This window comes from Urocampus carinirostris, chromosome 11, assembly GCF_059441175.1.
Source record: "Urocampus carinirostris isolate Australia breed hairy pipefish chromosome 11, RoL_Ucar_1.0, whole genome shotgun sequence".
NCBI lineage: Eukaryota > Metazoa > Chordata > Actinopteri > Syngnathiformes > Syngnathidae > Urocampus > Urocampus carinirostris.
The window spans coordinates 36,499,711-36,520,746 of NC_142359.1; the positions used below are offsets into that span (position 1 = coordinate 36,499,711).

General features: G+C 41.9%; 1 protein-coding gene across 2 annotated transcripts in view; it reads left to right on the plus strand.

Moving 5' to 3' along the window:
- The window catches only part of fam180a (family with sequence similarity 180 member A), a 31,337-nt gene that overhangs the window by 4,110 nt on the left and 6,191 nt on the right, over window positions 1-21,036 (plus strand). The window contains exon 2 of one of the 2 annotated variants that reach the window (XM_088347591.1): window positions 18,653-18,808. In XM_088347591.1, the coding sequence (XP_088203717.1) occupies window positions 18,739-18,808 (70 nt within the window). In that variant the 5' untranslated portion in view covers window positions 18,653-18,738. Of the gene's footprint in view, window positions 1-18,460; window positions 18,809-21,036 lie in introns of those variants that run through there. The other variant, XM_088347592.1, reaches the window with a different exon arrangement.

Sequence of the window (21,036 nt, forward strand, 5' to 3'; positions counted from 1 at the left end):
ATAAGGGCACTCAAAATAACATTTTATTTCAAGAACATTAAATTTGTGCATCAACTTTGCAAGAACTTTTCAGCGTCTGATGTTTCCTGTGACATAATCAGACGATTTCGGTCACCATGGCTACAGCGTTTTCTGCTGGTGTGCATAAAATGTCATCCCTCTCTAAGAAATAAAGCACTCTGTATTCCATATATTTATTTCTCTCACACACTGCTTCACTACCTACTCCCCATATGGGCCACCCACACCCTTTAATCAATGGTACAAGAAGCAAAACTATGAAGTGGGGGTGTCTCGATGTGTGGACAAAGATCTGTTCAAAGCCACTCTTGCTAGAGGTATGATCAGGCCTCAAAATTAAATCATAAAACCGGGCTAGGCTTCTTTGTAGTTTTTTTCTTAATTAATGATGTGTCATCAGGTGATAAACACCTCCTGTCTCGCAGTTTAAGGTCCATCGTGTACTCAACTAACTCTATTCATCTCGTACTCTAAACCTCCAAACCTGCAGTGGGTGGCAAAGCCCCAGAGGTCGGCGACGTAACGTTGGAACGATTCACAGGGCCGCTGTCGACGCTGACAGAAAAGAATCCGCTGCACCATGCCGCTCTGTGGAGTGGCCAATCGTCTGGAGATATGCAATAGAGTCTGGAAATTTCCTGCCCTTGCGTGTCGCTAGCGTTAAATAGCCCGATGGCCTCAATATGTTTCTAAAGATCCAGCGCGGACACGGATCTGGCGAATCGCCAGGCAGGGTGAGGAACGGAGGAAGGGGCGAGTGTGGAAGCTCCATCCTTGAGCAAATGTTATGTTCAATAAGGTACTTGGAAACCGGCTCTGTGCTCACTGTGGTTTAGTTACAGTAGACATTCTTACACCACACTTTTCGGCAAGGGCACATTTTACGCCTGTGATGTCACGTTGTAGTAACATTACCTTGTGGCTCTGTTTACATACCACATACATGATGTGTTTTGTTGTTCCTTTTCTTTGACAGAACGTGCCCGCGTACTCATCAGCGCACGCGCCATTGCACTATTACGTCGGCACGTACACTTGGCAGGCAAAGTCACACTTTCTTCCTCCTCCTTCCTCTCCCGTGTCCTCACAAATAAAAACATGCAAATTAGGGTAATTTTGGACTCTGTCCCTCAAATTAAGTTCATTCGTCGGGCTGGGCCAGGCCTAAACATCCGCAAGCCGGGTTGGGTCGGATGGATTTTTAGGCCTTATCCTACCTCTGACTCCTGCCATGTAATAGTGATTTTTTTTCATGCTGAAATAATTCCCAGAGGCTTCATACTTACTGACGAGCTGCTCCAAACCCTCTGCAATATTAATTTTTGAATAAAACAAAATCATCCATCCATCCATCCATTATCTGTACCACTTTTTCTTAGTAGGGTCGAGGGGGTGATGGAGCCCATACCAGCAATCTTCAGGTAGTGGGCAGGGGACACCCTGAACTGGTTGCCAGGCAGTCGCAGGGCACACAGGGACAGACAACTTACTCGCTCGCTCATTCACACCTATGAACAATTTGGAGCGGCCAATTACCTGACATGCATGTTTTCGGAATGTGGGAGGAAACCGGAGTGCCCGGAGGAAACCCACGCAAGCACGGGGAGAACATGCAAACTCCATACAGAAGGTTCCATCTTATGAACTCAGAACTGTGCCGCACACGCGCTAACCACTGCGCCATTGTGCTGCCCAAAACAAAATCATATTTTTAAGTTTTGCCACTTAGGGACAATACGTATTTATATGTCATGGCATTCAATGAGTTAAAGGACCCAAGCAGTCCTCTATCACCCTTGCTCTTTCAATCTATGGCCCGGACATCTCGACCAGTTTTTATATTAGAAAATCAATCCGGAATCCTCTCTGGTAAATGGCAGTGATTCCTGATTTGGATTTCCATTGCTTTTCAGATGAACTTAAATGTTTTTTGATCCCATGTGTTCTGTGTTGGAATTTATCTTTAGCACTCTCGTTCAGAGCAACTCTTTTTCTGCGAAGCAAGCGCGTCGTTATTTACGTCCATCCCAGGTTGGGCTGCTCTTGTAGTTCCTGTACTCGCTCACCTTCATTTCCTCTTGTTTGTTCGCCGTCATAGCTTTGCCGCTCCTCCAGGCTGGCAACCTAATTCGGTTTGAGTCTATCGGGGCGAAAAGATCATGTGCACTCTATTAACCTTAGCGGAGGCCGGTTACTGTACACTTTGTGATTATAGGCGCCGCCTCGCAGCTTTTGCCTTGTTTGTTGTGTGCCTTTATCGCCACCTTGCTGATAATGGTTGTTTATAAAACAAAATGATTTGGGGGCAAAAATATGAACTTTCTTTTGATGAAAGCATGTTGACCAATTTATTTTTACACAGTCTTCGAAAATAACAAGACATCAGGAATGCGTCATAAGTGCAGTGTGGCCTCTCTGTAAACGGTTTCACTATAACTTTTCACCAATTAGCATATTATCGCAAAGGAAACATACTTTCATTCTGCTTTCACCTCGCCAACACATCCTATTACCAAACTTTGCCTCTCAAACTTTTTCACCCAGGAGACTGCGCCCTCTTGAGTTTTTCTGTAGTGACACGGTGTATTTTATAATGATTTAAACAGGTGAGTGACCCAAATTGCATCTGCCTAGGAAGATATCTGGTTGGTCTATGGAGTTAAGATTTTATTTTTGAATGAGGGAGGAAGAAAATAAGCGATTTACAGAGTTTTACACTAACTTTTCTACTTGTACCAATGGTGCAACTTTTTTTTTTAATTGGTCGCACTCTCTTTTGTTGCTGTACAACTGCAGAGGGAACTTAACCCCTTAACGTTCCGACTGCACCACTTACGTTCCAACTCTTAGGATTCAAGACATGGACAGTCTGAAACAAAATACCTGAAACTAGGTAGCCGGCGTAACTCATCCAAAAGTTCTGGGAACTTCTATTCACGACACGATTTCCCGCAAATATGGTGTGGTTATATTAAGAGTTCAGTGAATTCAACCGTGTAAAATATTTACTCAAACACATGATAATGCTGAAAAGAAAAAGCATTCCTCCATTGTTTGACGAGCTTTGGTCTAATCCGTCTGCTTGGCTTTTTTACTCCCATTTAAAAATAAACATGACTCGTCAGCTTATTATCAATACTTCAGCTAGCCTCTGAACTTTTGAGAGACACCCATTTTGGCCAATCGCCAGCTTTTTTTTTTTACGGTTCTTTAGCCTGTGACAACCTGTGAGGGACTTTATTGGAGAAAAAAACATCATGACCAATTCGGGTTCCAAAATCTTTAACCTGTGGTGCAAGGTTAAATGTGAATTGAAATTGCAATTGAAATATCCAGCGTAATCATGGCGGATTTCCGGTGTGTTTTAAAATCAGAGCTAAAAGTTAACCTGGGCAAAGCTAATCTTGTGTCATTTTTACGCACAATTGTGCACAATTATTTATTGACTTCTGGAAAGAGAAGTCAAACATTAATAACTCTTTCACAATGTCTAAAAATTGTCCAAAAATAATTACTCAAATGCAAAGTCTGTAGGGAAATGAAGTGGTTGTCTCCAAATGGTCATTTTTGGAAACACCTAGACATACTCAGAGAAAAATACAATGTTAAGTTTTCTAATTTGAGAACGTACTAGGTAAGGCTTCAAGCTCGTGTCTCACCTGTTTTCCAGCTAAGATGCCTATGCTACACCCTTTTGCAGGCAAAACAATCTGGCAAGAATAAAAACCTCCTATTTCTGTGTGTTTCAACTCAGATTGCTCAATGTTAGTAGCACTTGCATTGATATTTACAGTATGGGACTAAGCTTCAGAGTGTTACCTACTCAAAAGAGACTAAAACCACAATATTGCGGCTCAAGAACAGCATTCAATTTACTTTGGGTATGTCTTGGATTGGATTTTCGGGGAATTTTACAGGAATGGTAAGGGGTTAATGTACCGTATTTGGTGAACGATAAGGCAATGTTGGATAAATCTGAAGCGAGCAAGCATGAAAATGTTTTGTCTGCCACTTTCAACATAGAGGTAACATAGATCTTGCGCCCATACCCAATTCCGACCTGGTTCGAATTTCGGCTTGTCTGAGCTGAAATATCAATCATGATTGGGCTGAACCGGTCTCTTCACCTTTGTTTTTTTTTTTTAATCATGTACCTATTTTTTTGTGTGTTTATACAGACTTTTTGAACTTGAATCTGTTACAAATTTAAATCACGACCTAAAAGATGCACACCTTGGTTTACTGATGAAACTAGATCGCTTAAACAAGAATGCAGGAAATCCGAAAGAAAATGGCGTGCTACCAAGCTTGAGATTTTCCGTCAAACCTGGTGTGACAACTTGTTAAAGTATAAAGCAGCCCTTGCCTCCGCAAAATCAGCCTATTTTTCGAACGTGATTGCGGCACAAAAGAATAACCCCAAAATTATTTTCGACAATGTAGTATTGCTAACAAGGCAACAGATTATCCCAGATAGTTCTACCCATTCAGCCCATGACTTTATGGTCCTCTTTAATAAGAAGATTCCATCCATACGGCAAGAAATTTCTAAAGACACTCTTAATACATAACATATTAAAGGGCTGAAATCTATGGATGCGCGACATGGTGGCTGTCCAGGGAATTTTTCCCGATTTAGTGATCTGTCACTCAATAATCTTAAACAGGTGGTGAATACGGCCAAACCGACGCTGTTTGACCTGCTTCCGGGTTCGCTGATCAAAGGTCTTTTGGGGGTCCTGGGACCTTCAGTTCTAAATATTATAAACATATCACTCTCCTCAGGTGTAGTTCCAGTGGCTTTTAAGTCCGCTGTTATTAAACCTACACTGAAACGACCCAAACTTGATCCAGAAAGGTTATGTAATTATAGACTTGTGTCAAACCTACCGTTTCTTTCTAAAGTACTTGAAAAAGATGTGGCACAGCATCTAAATTATTTTATATTTATGTAAAAATCTTTTTGAATCAATACAATCAGGATTCAGGGCTAACCACTCTACTGAGACACCCCTGATTAAGGTAGCCGATGATCTTCTACTGGCAATGGACTCATCATCACTCTTGCTGCTGCTGGACCTTAGTGCTGCTTTTGACACTGTGGACCATAATATCTTAATAGAACGGTTGGAAAAATGGATTGGTCTCTCGGGAACCGTCCTCCAATGGTTCAGATAGGACGCACTGTGTTAAATATGGTGCAGTGACATCTGAGCCCTTTAGTGTTACCTGTGGTGTTCCGCAGGGTTCAGTACTTGCCCCCTTCTTTTCGGCGTTTACATGCTTCCATTAGGTGATATTATTCACAAGTATAATATCAGTTTCCATTGTTACGCAGATTACATTCAACTATATCTTCCGATGGAGGAATCTGCCACACTAAACTGTGGAAATTTGGAGGCCTGCCTCACTGAGATAAAAGAGTGGATGTCACTCAACTTTTTGTGCCTTAACTCTGAAAAGACCGAAATGTTAGTTATTGGTCCATTTAAATGCCGTGACTTGTTCTCAGAAACTGCTCTGAACATTGACATGACTCAGTTAAAAATTTAGGTGTCATATTTGACCCCGATCTGTCCTTTCAAACACACGTGAAGAATATTACTAGAGCAGCTTTCTTCCATCTTCGCAACATTGCTAAAATTCGTCCTATGCTGTCTCAGATGCGGAGAATATAATTCATTCGTTTGTTACTTACCGTCTCGGTTACTGTAATGCACTACTCTCCGGTCTCCAGAAGTCCAAATTCCAGAGCCTTCAGCTGGTACAGAATGCTGCAGCAAGGCTTTTACCTAAGACAAGAAAGTTTGATCACATTACCCCGATTTTAGCTAAGCTGCATTGGCTCCCTGTTAGCTTAAGATGTGATTTTAAGGTTCTCTTGGTATTTTACAAAATCATGCTTGGACTCGCTCCCTCATATCTTTCAGATTTAATTTCCCTATATGTTCTGATCCGAAGCCTTCGTTCTGAAAGCGCTGGTCTACTAGTGATTCCAAGAGCCAAGAAGATTTCCGCAGGTTTGATAGCGTTCTCCATCCGGGCACCGGTGCTGTGGAATGCTCTTTCCCCTGAGATCCGATCTGCAACCTCGGTGGAAATGTTTAAAGCTAGGCTTAAAACTCACTTCTACTCTAAAGCAGACCTGGGCACTCCGGTCCTGGAGGGCCGTATGTTTTGCATGATTTTTGAGGTTTCTCTGATCCAATACAGGTGATTCCAATCACCAGTATCGTTAACGAGCACTTGCTAGCTTGCTAACGAGGTTATAATTTGTATCACCTGAGTTAAAGAAGAGCAAACTTCAAAATCTGGCAGGACGTATGGCCCTCCAGGACCGGAGTGCCCAGGTCTGCTCTATAGCATATGAATAACCTATATTTTTTGTTGACAATATCTGTGTATTGTTTGTTATTGCAGCCTGGTCATCCTAGAAGGGGGATTACCAGATGTGCGGTCCCATCTCAAGGTTTCTTCATTTTCCTCATGTTGAGGTTTTTGAGTTTTTCCTTGCCCTCATATAGGCTTTAGACCAGGGGATGGTGTAATAATAGTCTGTAATAATAGTCTGTGGTTTGCAATAACCTGTCCTTTGAAACTCGTTGTGATTAAGGGCTATACAAATAAAAATGACTTGACTTGACTTGACAAAAGACTGCCACAGGGAACCCTTAGAGTAAAAGACAGCCGCCCCCAACAAACACACACACACACACACACACACACACCCTTCCTCTAAACTGTTCCTCTCTCGCTCAGTCTGAGCTCCACGAGTGGACAACGTTCGGGGCGCAGCGCTGCCGTCGGACCTTATACACGGGCGCGTGGCGGGACCCAGGCAGCAAAATCACTGCTGGGGCTTAAATTTCAGTCATTTGTTTGTGTTCCGTGTAATTGGCCTCGAATATGACCTTATTTCCCGCCACCTGTAGTACAGAAAAATGAAAAAACAGGTGTAAAGTTGGTGCTCAGGAGTGCTAGCAGCTATTGATTCCATATGACGGAGGGTTTTATTTTTGCTGCTCTAACAAGCCGTGCGGCCACAGGTGGCTTGTTTGTCTTCATTACAAAGTGAATATTGCGGCTTTTGATTTATGCGGCGAGTCATATTTCCACGGGTGTACCGCAGGGACAATTATTCAGGCTAAACGCTCGTTACTTGTGACAGTTATTTCCCAGGGTGAGTGTGGAGATGGAGTTAGGTAGAGTACTCATGACCGTGATTTGTAACCATGACAACTTTTTCATTGAAACCGTGTTTTACACGTTTGCCTTAATTTGGCCTTACTTTCCCCAATTTCTTTCCAGTTTTTTTCAAATAATATCCAACCGTGTGCTGCGAGACCTTGTATAGTGTGCCGCTGGTAATTGCCTAATACTTGTAAAAAAAGCATGCCTAGTGTCACGGTCGCCGTGGCGACCAGTCTGCCGCGCCCCCGAACTCAAGCTGTAGCAGATCAGCTGATTGCTGGTCTGCTACTTAAGGCTGGGTTGTGGGTTTGGCGGGCGCTGGCCTATATACACATTTTTCGGTCTGTTATGCCTTGTCCTGTTTTAGTTTAAAACATTGTCCGTTCTGTTATGCCTTGTCCTGTTTTGTTGAGTTGGAAGAAACAACTGTTTGTTTTGTCATGTCCCAGAGTTTTGGACAACTTTTATTTTGGTGAATAAAAGTTTTGGATCGTTACGCAATTGAGTTCTCCCTTCCTGCCTCCTGCCTCCGTTCCGGTCCGGTCACCCCTTCCACTCCACCACGCCTCGTGACAGAATGAGCCAGCCACGACAAGAACTCAGCGAACGATCCCAGCGCGACTTGGGGAGAGCTGGAGAACGCAGTTTGACAAGCGCCCACTAAGGTAACCTTCCCTGCCCGTTCGAACCACGGCCCCGCCCGTCGTGGCCATTACTGTGCCTCGAATGGGGTCCCGGGAAGAATTGACGACTGCCTGTTCGACTCTCATGCCTGCCTGCCCGACTCCCGTGCCGATTGACTGCTATTCCGTCTCCCCTGCGTGCCAGTCCGGTCCGCTGCCCGTCGGGCCGACTCCGCTGCCTGTCGGGCCGACTCCGACTCCGCCGCCTGCCAGTCCGACTCCGACTCCGCCGCCTGCCAGTCCGACTCCGACTCCGCCGCCTGCCAGTCCGACTCCGCCGCCTGCCAGTCCGACTCCGCCGCCTGCCAGTCCGACTCCGCCGCCTGCCAGTCCGACTCCGACTCTGCCGCCTGCCAGTCCGACTCCGACTCCGCGGCCTGCCAGTCCGACTCCGACTCCGCCGCCTGCCAGTCCGACTTCGACTCTGCTGCCTGCCAGTCCGACTCCGACTCTGCTGCCTGCCAGTCCGACTCCGACTCTGCTGCCTGCCAGTCCGACTCCGACTCCGCTGCCTGCCAGTCCGACTCCGCCTGTCCTGTTTTCGCCTGTCCTGTTCGACTCTCCGGCCTGCCTGCCTGTTCGACTCTCCGGGCTGCCTGCCAGTCCGACTCCGCCTGCCTGCCATTCCGACTCCGCCTGCCTGCCTGTTCGACTCTCCGGCCTGCCTGCCTGTACGACTCTCCGGCCTGCCTGCAGTCTGCCTGTACTGATTCCGCCTGTCCTGTCTTGCCTGTTCTGATTCCGCCTGTCCTGTCTTGCCTGTTCTGATTCCGCCTGTCCTGTCTTGCCGGTACTGATTCCGTCTGTCCTATGTGTTTGCCGGTTCTGATTCCGTCTGTCCTCTGTGTTTGCCGGTTCTGATTCCGTCTGTCCTCTGTGTTTGCCGGTTCTGATTCCGTCTGTCCTCGTGTTCGCCGGTCCTGATTCCGTCTGTCCTCGTGTTCGCCGGTCCTGATTCCGTCTGTCCTCGTGTTCGCCGGTCCAGTTTGCCTGCCGGACCCCCCCAACCCTGCCGAGCGTCGAACCATTCCGGGGCGTGAGGTAGTATTTTTATTTATTTTTTTCCTTTTTTGGGGACCTCAGGAGCTGTCCCTTAAAGGGGGGGCTCTGTCACGGTCGCCGTGGCGACCAGTCTGCCGCGCCCCCGAACTCAAGCTGTAGCAGATCAGCTGATTGCTGGTCTGCTACTTAAGGCTGGGTTGTGGGTTTGGCGGGCGCTGGCCTATATACACATTTTTCGGTCTGTTATGCCTTGTCCTGTTTTAGTTTAAAACATTGTCCGTTCTGTTATGCCTTGTCCTGTTTTGTTGAGTTGGAAGAAACAACTGTTTGTTTTGTCATGTCCCAGAGTTTTGGACAACTTTTATTTTGGTGAATAAAAGTTTTGGATCGTTACGCAATTGAGTTCTCCCTTCCTGCCTCCTGCCTCCGTTCCGGTCCGGTCACCCCTTCCACTCCACCACGCCTCGTGACAGCCTAGTTTCCTGATCAGCCGAGTAACTATTATTAGTCCACATCAGTTGGATGCAGCACCATTTGTTTTAATATACTGTACTTATTATCTGCTTATTATTTAGTAGCAGTGTTTCCCGGCATGTATGATTTAATTGATCCCGCCAGAGTCTCATAAACTTGTATTTTTAAAACATAAACAGGGTTAGTATGGGTGCTTGAAATCCGGGTAAATGCTTTAATTTTGATGTTTTGTTTCAAGGTCCAAAAAATGCTTGAATGGTGAATGGAGTGCGTGAAAATGCTTGAAATTCTTTCCATTTTCTCGGCAGTCCAACTCGATAGACTACGCATTTAAGCTTTAAAAAGACACAAACATGGCAGCTGCAGTTGCAGTTTGTAATGTGAAGCGTCATTGCTCCCTACAGGTGCATTAGGACAGGTGCATCTGACCAAGATTCAGCAGGTTTAATGTTTGGCTTAGGATTTGTCAAGTTTTCTGCCTCATTTCTCCGTGTTTGGTCACCTCAAACAGTGGGGCTATGGTTTGATTCACAATGGATTTCCTCTTTTAAAGTACTTGAGAAATTGATAAAATGTTCATGAAAGTGCTTCAAAAGTGCTCAAATTTGGTCATGAAAAAAGGTTTACGGACCCTAAATATAATATTTTGCACTCTATATAAATGTAATTAACTTTTTTAGAATTCTCATTATATTAATGATTCCAAACGCCATGATGTGTATTTGTGCTATGTGTCTCAGTCAGTCAGCCTTTCCCACGTGCTAAAGCGTGCACTATCACTGACTGTTGCAATGTTAGTCCCACGCCGCCTGCACAGTGGTTAGACAATTGGGTGAAATGTGACCTTAGCGAGTGTCGCGTTTTTCCCCAAATTGAACATTTTTCAAATCTCGTCGACAAGGAAAAAAAAGGATAAGTTCCCAGTGTTCAGTGCAGAAAACCTACTCAGCGCCTTGTTGCACTGCTGCCGTAAAAACGCAGTGCTGTCGTTGCAAGCAATGAGAGAAATTAACTCAGCGCAGGAAAACGCTTTGGTGTACAGTAGCTCATAAGTTGCGCGGTACAATAACGTCCTGTAAACCATCAAAGAAGAACTGGCATCCTGTCTTAGTACCAATCACAGAAGCTGCAGTATTGATATTTCTTACCATACTTCAGCAAATCACAGAGATTATTACATTTAAATTTATTTAAAATTCAAAGTGGTGACCTGGTCTGTCTAGTTGCAGATACGATACCTTAAAATAGTACAGGATTGGGATCAACACAGCACTAGTTATTTTTACTCTAATTTGATGACAACAGTGTTTTTTTTTAACTCCTGTCCGTCATCCTTAGTGGGTGTAACGCGTTAATGCCTATTATTTTCATGATTCAATAGTTTACAAGGGCATTCCTTGATCTAGCTCCTCTATTTTGCTCTAAAAATGCACCTGATCAATGCGTTTGACTTGAAAATGTACAAGAATTTACTACAGGGGACCATGCCCCCGAACCCTGCCAAGACTGTCCACCCACAGGAAGATCATTATTGCTTTTGAGTATTTTTTTATTAAAACCTGCAAAACATTGGACAATCCATCCATTATCTGCATCGCTTATCCTCATTAGAGTGGCAGGGGCCTGGAGCCCACCTCGGCTGTCTTTGACAGTGAGCAGGGGTCACCCTGAACTGGTTGCCAGCCAGTCACAGGGCACACAGAGACGGACAAGTCATTCGCTCATAATTTCATAGATGCGCTTGGTGGCACAATTTATGCATCACTTAGCGCGTTGCGGAGTCAGTGACATCACACGCAGCCCGAGTCGGCAAGCATAACAGAACAAGGTTGAGTGCGCTGATTTCAAAGGGTACGTAAATTCAACTCATAAAACATGAGAGACACAGAGAAAACAATTTCACCAAATTCCGTAAAACTGTGGGAACACTCCACGCTTCACAAAAACAAAAAAGTGCGTCATTTGCAAGCTTTGCAAAATGACGTGGCACGGGAGCACCAGAATGGTCAGGCTGGAAAAAAAAAAAAACAAGGCAGTCACCGACGAGGATGAAGGGAGCTTGGTAGCAGGGTAAGCCACTGCATTATTTGTTTTTTTTTTTGGTTACATTTTTAAGTGTGGAAAGGTTACGTCTGTTTCTGGTTGCTCGCCGATGTTCGTGTTTTCTAGTCGGTTGATTATTACGCGTGTGTGTGTGTGTGTGTGTGTGTGTGTGTTTAAGATACTTTTTATGCCAGTTAAATCATTTTAAGCAGTGTTTGATTGGGCTTCATAAAAAAAAAAAAAAAAACATTTCAGAAAATGATGGTAAGATCGAGCATCGTGTTTGAATTTTCAGAATTTTCCGAGTGATTGAGGAAATGTAATGTTAGTCTCTCACTAATAGTCTCACTAATTAACAAAAGGGAACAAACATTATTTGCACCAAACACACACAAAAAATCAGCTGAACAGCACAATATTAAAAGAAACATGTGCCAAAGGGAGTAGGCTGGAGCCAAGGCCTTTAAGTGCTCTGAAAACGCTGGTCTACTAGTGATCCCAAGAGCCACGGAGAGATCCGCAGGGGAGTCGAAATTAGGCACTACAGCAGCAGACGCATGCGCACAGTAGCATCAAATGCTCGCTTCGTTTGCAACAAAATAAACGATACAGAAATAAAGACTACCGCGGCGAACTCGTTTGACTTGATTGATTTGCTGTTTCGTGATAGTTGGTGTATACCGGATGGTACCCATAATTGACAAATTTGCGTTTTTCCGTACAGATTTTATTGTACGTCGTACACGTCTTATAATGCATAATAAACGTACTTTGTACGGCAAAAACGTACAGGTTGACAGGTATGGGTTAAACATGACTTGACTTGACACCTTTATTACACGCATAATCTTAAGCAGTGTTTCAATATGCTTTATAAAAACGCTCAACTTGCACACAATAGCGTTAATAAGTTTAATATTAAGCATCACGTTTTACTGGCAAAGAGTTATTATTGTGTCCTTTTAAATTGGACCATAATGTATACTTATACTTTACTTTATTCTCCTATTAGAAAACAGCAAATAACGACAAGCTTCATGATGAGAAAGAGACATGGGAGGTCTAGTTCAGAGTTGCAACTAACAATTTTTTGATAATCGCTGTATCGGTCGATTATTTTTGCGATTAATCCCATAATTATAATAAAAACGATTTCCTCCTCTATTCAAATATTAAAGTTTTGGGCAGGTAGAAAATATTTCACAAAACAGAATGTATTTTAACAAGCATAATGGCCCACTTGTCAATGCCAGGCATTCTACTTGGGCGAGGTTGTTGGGGATGTAATTTGTTGAAAAAGCACCAAGGACTCACTAGGAGTGCAGTATGACCACATGCAGCTCTAAAACTGCTTATATACAAAAGCAGATGTTTATCGATTATGCTGGTATTTATTGGCACAAAACTTCTATAGGCCTAAAGTACAACTGTGTATATTTTCACGAAAATCCGTTTATGCGGGGGAACATTATCCGGCTTGACAACGGTGATTTATAAAAACAACTGAACAAAAGTGGCAAAAAAAAGTCATATTCTACAGATTACAAGCTAATAATATTGAAATATGCAGCCGAAAGGCAGAAAGCAGAGTTGTGGATGACTCTGACGTAAGCGAAGTAGAAGCGGAAAATAGAATGGGTCGTTGTTTTTTTTACAGTGACACAGAGGAGGAACATTTCATTGGATTTAATAATTTGGAGTAAAAATGATAGTTTGGTAACATATTATTTAGGCTAGCGTTATCTGAATAACTCTTAAATATTACGTTTACTGAAATTAACAGGCATGTCAATCATCATTTAAACTTATTCAGCCCTTTGCTCTCTTATTTAGAATTACCTTTCGCGATGACATGTTTTTGGTGTTTGGGTTTACCAAATAAATTTGCTCTAAAAATGTGATTTAAACTGCAGTTATTTCCTTCTCAATTATGCATTTTTTGGCTGGTGCAATTTATACTCCGGAGCGACTCATAGGCTGGAAAATATAGTATTAGCATTGACTTACATGCTGATTGCTGCATAATTGGTCCGACACAACAAATCGATGATGAAATTCGTTGTCACACTTTTAATAATCTTTTTTTATCGAGCACCTGCTCAGAATTTGTGTGTGGTCTGCTTTTAATTGCACAAAATAGTCTGCTTCAGATAATTATCCTGTCACCATGAGTGTAGCCGCCGGAAAATAAAACGCGACAGTCACTGAAGCTGATTGGCCTGATAATGGGGTAAAGTCACTTTGCGTTTGGGGGAGAAATCGAAATATCAATTTTGAGCAGGCAAATGACTCTGAATTAGGGTGTTGTTGTTTACCAACAGATATGTGTAATAATAGGCACTTAACAATTTCCAAAGCTTTTAAAAAAGAATAACTTGTCTGTTCATTCTCTGTTGACAACAAGTTCATACACAATTTATATTGTTAAATTCTTTGCAGGGGTGGGGTGCGTAGTTTGAAGTGTCCTTAAAAAGTTTGAAATCAATTTTTTTCTCTAATAATTATGTGCTAACAGTCGCCAACTGAGTTCAAAGAGCCTTTCTATATTTCCACTGTGCCTCTCTGATTTTATATTTTATTACAAAAACCCTAGTGGTTAAGGGATCCAACCAACCATTCCGGCCATGAAGCGCAAGTGGAACAGAGTGATATCACATGCGTAGTCGTGGCTTTCTTTTAATTGTAGGATGAAAACGGTGAAAGTAAGAATAGGACAGTTTCAAATACAGTCTAAATGCCAACCCAAATCCCACAAAAAATTAACAAGGAAGAGCATTGACGAGCGCATATAAGAAATACACGTACTTGCACGCGCAACAAAAGGAGCTGCACTGATGTTTTCAGTAAGTATAATTTTTGAACTTGTATACACAACCCTTAAAAACTTCTAAAGCCAGTTTTCGAATTTCTCCAGTGTTTTTAAAAGAATAAATTCGGTGTGAATTATCTATTGTGCAGAGAAGGGGCGTCCAAACCTTTCAGAAGAGCGGGCTAGATTTGGTAAACCAAAAATGTGTGAGGGCCAACTATTAAGCCTGGCATTATTTGTACAGTCTTTAATAAATTCACTCTCCGTCAAAGGTTTGCAGTAATTGGCGACCAGTGTCTCGACTGCATAGCTTGCCTTTGTGTATTTTCATTTGACTCGTATGGTCTCGTAAGAAAGCGCTGCTATGCCGTTAAAACAGCTTCCAGTTGCTTCACATTTTAACAGCCTTCGTTTCCAGTTATGGTTTTGTAGTAAGCAATTTTGGTCCGGCAGCGCTTGTTGATGTTATATTCATTGAAAACACCCACAGTCTCATCAAACTAGGCGGATACACTTGTTTCGGATTTCCCGTGAAAACACACTCTAATTTGCACTTGTCCTGGAAGCAGTGGGCCTCACAGTCAACTTTCCTTTTTTTAATTTACAGTCGCCATGTCGGAAACGGGGTGGGATTAAAGTCTCAGAAAGCCAAAGGCAAGAGGGCCAAATGGCTGTTACAATCATCTGGTGAAATTGTTTTTGTTGGACAATTTTAGAGATGCCATGGCAAAGCAAAAGGCACCAGAGCAGTGTCGTCGTCACTTTTTAAGCATGGCAACAATTTTAAGCATTTATCTGAATATCACCTATATTAAAGCCAGCTTCAATCCTTGAAAACACAACATTAAAAACATTTTTAAGGATTTCAAGCACCAATACCAACCCAGTAACAAACAAAATGGACAACAGTTAGCAGAGCCTGAGAGGAGTAATGTTGATTCGCTCAAAGTTTCAACAGCCTTGCAAGCTTGCAACAACACTTTCTCACAATCTTGAATTAAACAGAGTTGTCATCAGCGACCAGACATGACTAGACGATGCGGAGGTGGCGACGAATGCCATGCAACATGACACTTGGCTTTGAAAGGGGGTCAGAGTGTCGATGAGAAGTGTGATCTTTTAACAAGGGACATTGGATTCTCTTATCTTTTTCATGTCAGAAGTCAGGATAACAAGCACAGAGTTGTCCAGCCCAAGACTTGCTTAATAATGACATTTCCTTTAAAAGTTTCTGGTTGTATCATTATTTGATTTTTCCTTTTTTTTAATCTTAACATTATTAGTCCCGGGTGTTTCGCTCGAATTTTTGCCATTTTGACTCATTTTTTAAGGCTTTCATAAAATTGAGCATAGGTCACATAAAAAAAAGCTCGAACCCTTATCTTGCAATAGAAAAAAAAGTATGCTTCTAGCTTTTACCGTTGTGTTGTAAACAACAGTTGGACATTGCCAAGTTTCTTGAAAATACTGGTTTCATATAAAACTTTTTAGAAAAAATGCTTTTTGTGAAAGGTTGCAATTCAAGCAGAACTTTCACTTTGGTGCTTATATACAGTATATGCATCTATCCATTATCCGCACCACTTATCCTCAGGAGGGTCCCAGGGGTTCTGGAACCCATCCCATTTATCTCCAAGCAGTGGGCAGGGGACACCATGAACTGGTTAACAATCAATCGTGGGACACACACAGACAGGCAACCATTCATCCGCTCATTCACTCCTAGGGGCAATTTGGACCGGCCAATTAACCTGCTTGCATGTTTTTGGAATGTGGGAGGAACCCACGCAAGCACAGGGAGACTTCGCACAGGAAGGCTGGTAGCTGAATTGGAACCCAGTCCGTGCCCGGACGTGCTAACCACTCAGCTGCTGTGCCGCCTAGCAAAAAGCTAATTAGTACTTCAATCAAGTACTTACTGTTGAACGTTTGCCTTCTTCGCGATGCTGATTTTTTTAAAGTTGTCTTTTCACTGGTGTCCAACAGCTGCTTGGTCCACCTGGTGTACCTTACTGCGGTGGTAACTTTTTGTTTTTTTTTAATGATGGCGCATTCGGTCTGCAAGGTCCGCCCAATAGCAGACCCGAACAAATCATTTCGACTGTCAGACTCACGGCCCGGGCCAGTACTGGTACACGTGTGCTGATTGGGCGTGATGTGGAGACTTGTGGAGTGTCCGCTTCTTTTTGGGTTATGTCTTGTGCTGGCTCTGCATACAATGCACTTTAGGAGGTAGCGCGAAGTTGCAGGTTCAATTCCTGGCTCCCCTAGGTTTATTGTCACGGTTAAGGGGGGCAGAACCCCTAGCAAAACATGAACATTTGCAGAGTAGAAAACTTTATTTATTTATTTATCACCTGCTAAACAGCGATCTTTGCGCTTTCCAATTAGGTAAACCACCTCCACATCCGACAGCTGCATAATATTCATTTGACTAGTCACTGCCAATGGTGTTAAATAATATAGATTTTTTTTCTTGTTGTTTTATACTGTTTACTGGCCTCACCCACTGTTTACTACCACTTACTACCGTCTGTCATGGCGTCGTCACGTGGATAGGTCAAGTATTTTGGTCACATATGTGCAAAGGGTCATTTGTGGGACTTTAGCATGACGCCTCTTAACCCTTGCTTTACTGTCATGTCAGAGCGGGCTCCACCTGTTTTCCCAGTATGTGTTTGTGTTTCCTAGCTCATGAAAAAAAAAAAATCTTATCTGCTTGTTTTGCAGGGAGCGGAATAGTGTGACACACAAAAACAAGCGGCGCTGATCTGATTTCTTTCTCGGACATGCGCTTTTAAAAGGCAGATAATATTCCGTCGACGTTCTTGTGGGAAATTAAAGAGAGGCACTGGTAAACAACAAGGCAGCAGATATCAACGTTTAACCCCCCCGGATCCCTGCCCCCACCGCCCTACGTCTCCATTCCCTGATAAGCGCCTCTCGCAGGTATCGTTCTCACTAGAATCAGCAATGAGCGGGATGCAAAAAGTGTCGAAAAAAACGCGAAGTTTCCTCACATGTCGGAGAAACGGCTTAAGAATAATGAAAGAATCTCCCACTGGTATTTTGTGCAATTTACAGGGTTTGCAAAGGTGCTTAAAATTCATGAAAACTCTTGATGTTTAATGTTGTGTTTTCAAAGTTTGGAATATCATACCTGTCAACCTCCACGGCTCCATGCACTTACAAAATCCAAAATAATCTTAGACCATATTTTTTTTTTCAAACGTGTTTATTTATGTAGTTTAACATTTTATATTGTACATGTGTTTTGTTACATCATATATATTGTAATATATATATATATATATATATATATATATATATGTATATATAAATAAAACATTTTGCCGTGATATTCCGAGTTGCTCGACATGAATGAGGTTTATTATAAAAAAAGTTCAAAAATTAAGTAGCTTGGACGTTCACTGTAAAAGGAAAAAATACATGCAAATATAATTAGGTAGAATAATACATTTTCTTATCCAAATTATTAATTCATTTTCTGCATTAAATTATTGTTGGTAATATACTGATTAAAGGGATAACCACAAACCTGTCTTTTTTTCATTTTCTCCTTGTATACTTCCTTATTTCTTAACTTCTTTATACAACATAATAATTCGTAATATAATGCATCAAAGCAAGTGAGTCGTTTGAGAGCCGGCTCTCTTTAATGAGTTGAGCCGAAAAAGCTGATTCTCTAAAAAGAGACGGACTTTCTTTCACTACACAACTACCACGGAATGATGCACGATGGGAAATCCCCAGGCAGCAGACGCATGTGCACAGCAGTTTCAAACTGCTCGCTTCGTTTGCAGGAAAAAAAATGATACCGAGATAGAGGCTACCGCGGTGAACTCTTTTGACTTGATTGATTTGCCGTTTTGCGACATTTTTTGGGGGCAATCTGACTCGATAAACCACGCATTTAACAAGGAAAAATAAAACCAGTCTGCTTAAAAATGACACTGACACTGCCTTCGGGTGCCTTCTCTTTGCCATAGCAATTCTTCTTCCCTTGTCATTAACGGCAGCTAGCATTAGTTTGTATAGCGTTGTCCTATAAAGCGTCGTTACTAGCTATGTGTCGCGCCCAAAAGGACCGGTGCATGCTACACCTTAAAAGTGCACTTAGAAATGTGTATTAGTGTAAGTATTATTTATCAATTATGGACATTTATGATGAGCAGAGATCGTAAGGGTGGTTGAAATCCATGACAATGCAGAATTTTAATGTTGTGTTATGAAGGTTTGAACACCCTGTATGGGCCAGTGATGATTTTGGTTCGGGCTCAGGTTGGTCTTGGGCATAAGACCTCTAATGCACACTAAAGCAAAAGCTACTGGTCCTGTCAATGCGCCAGTGTGTGAGCTGTGTTGTAGAGGGGCGTCCAGTCCGGTCCACACGTCTGATTGCTTCCAGATGACGATTCCGCAGAGTCGACGAGACACCAAACGAGATGTCAGAAACGACACAGAGGTGAAGAGCGGGCGAGAAGACGCTTCACAATGATTTACGATGGACTCTTTGCACTTTTGCTTTTCTGCAGTTTGGCGTGCGCTCAACATCCCCGAGCAGGTGAGGCCACCTCACAAATATTTACTAAATTCAAGATAAAACTTTTTGTTCTTGCTGGCATCCTTCAGTGAGACATTTGTCGCATAGCTTTTGGTTCTGTCACGTGACCTTAAAACAACTTGACACGTCTGACTGCGAGCAAATTGTGACAAAGGAGTTGTTAAACATCCAACATTTTGGACAAATATACAAATACGTAATACTTAATTTGCAGCTGTTGTCTTTTCTTATATTTGTTTTGTATTTACTACACTTTTAAATAGTTTTTCCAGTGAAACAAACCAAAAATAAGTATTACATATAATTGAAAGTTGTATTACATTAAATGTAAAAAAATGCTGTGTAATTTTCAATTGTATTTCTGGTGAAAGAAGCCAAATAAATAAATGATAAAAACAAATCTGCTATTTCAGTCTAAGTTGCTTTGCTTGTAAAAGGAACCAAATTATTAATCTTCAGTTGCCTTCCCTGGGAAAATAAGATTATTTCACAAATCATCTGTATCAGGCAGATCCAAAGTTGGGGCCAGTTACAGCCCGTGATCCATTTTTTTACTGGCCTGTGGCTTTTGTCATAAAATTAATAAGATCCATCCATTATCAGCACCTCTTATCCTCAATAGGGTCGCAGGGTGCTGAAGCCCATCCAAGACATCTTCAGGCAGTGGACAGGAGATACCCTGAACTGGTTTCCACACAGGGAAGTTCGATCTCATGACCTCAGAACTGTGCTGCACACGTGCTAACCACTGCGCCGCCGTGCTGCTAACATTAATTATATGTGGTTCGCCAATAATGTTGACATCAGAATAAAATAAATGGCACCATTTCACCAGATGATGGCAGTAGCCATTTGGACACCAGGCTCACTTGCTGTGAGAATTTTAGCCTTCCCCATTTCCGACATGGCGAATGTAAATAAAATAAGGAAAGTTGACTGTGAGCGCTGCTGCTTCCAGGACAAATAGTATTTTCTCACTGAAATCTGAAACAAGTGCGTCTGCGTAATTTGCCAAGAGACTGCGACTGTTTTCAAAGAATATAGTTTCAAGAGGCACTGCAAGACAAAAGATGCGCACCACAAAAAGTTAAGTGGAAACAAACGCTGTGAAAAGGTGAGGCAACTAGAAGGAATAGCACCACTTTTTCACAAAACCGTGTGGATCAAATGAAAATGCTACAAAGGCAAGCTAAAACAGACAAAAAACATCAATCTTTCATATCATTTTAAGTTGCTTTTTGGCAAAGAAAAAAATAATAATTGAAAAAAATCTGGTATATAATGTTATGTCATTTTTAATTTATATTTCATACATCTTTAACATATTTTCCAAGCAAAAAATGGGAGAAAAACACGCATTTTAAAATATCAGGAATTTAATTTGAAGTTGTTTTTTAGTAAAACTGAAAAAAAAGTCATTGATTTTAAGTGTCTTTCCAGCATAGAAAAAAAATCTTTAAAAATCTGCTATATAATATTTGGTTGTTTTTCCTCGTAAAACAAACACAACTTATTCTGTATCATTATTTTCCTAGCAATAATAATTTTTGAAAATCAATATTTATATAAATCTCAAATGAAATTTTAGTTGTTGTCCCAGCAAAGAAAATAAATCATTAAAAAACTACTACCTATTTTTAAGTTGTTTTTAGTCAAATAAAACAAAACAAAAAAAAATCAGTAAATTGGGTATTGTTTCTTATTTTCCAATATAACAAACGCTATCAAATAATTAAAAGTTTATAGCACTGTAATTTTGTGGTTTTTCTAGTAAAATATAAAAAAAACAATACTTATGATTTTCTGGCGACCAGACGGTAGATAATTAAACTCAATTTGAGAATTTGTTTTTCTTAATTTAAAAAAAATTTTTTTAATGAGAAAAGTAATATTTTATAGCAGATAATCCCAACCAGTATGACTTGAGCTCAGTGGGCCTAAAGGGATGACCCGCCGAGCTCTGTGGATGGACCCAAAGACGAGTCTTTCGCTCCTTGGCTATCTTTCCTTCCTTTCGTCCTCCATTTTATTTGCCTCAGCGCCGTTGCCAGCCTCTGGCCAACCTGTTTAGCCGCGCTCATTAACGTCGTTTTGTCGTGTTATCCGGATTACAAGTTCCCCGTGCGGGCATTCGCACAACGGTTACTGGAAAATACATTCATGACATTCATAGCTGTCAACTAAATTAGAGGTCAAATCGGGCCTAGAAGACCTGACCCAGGCGGTTA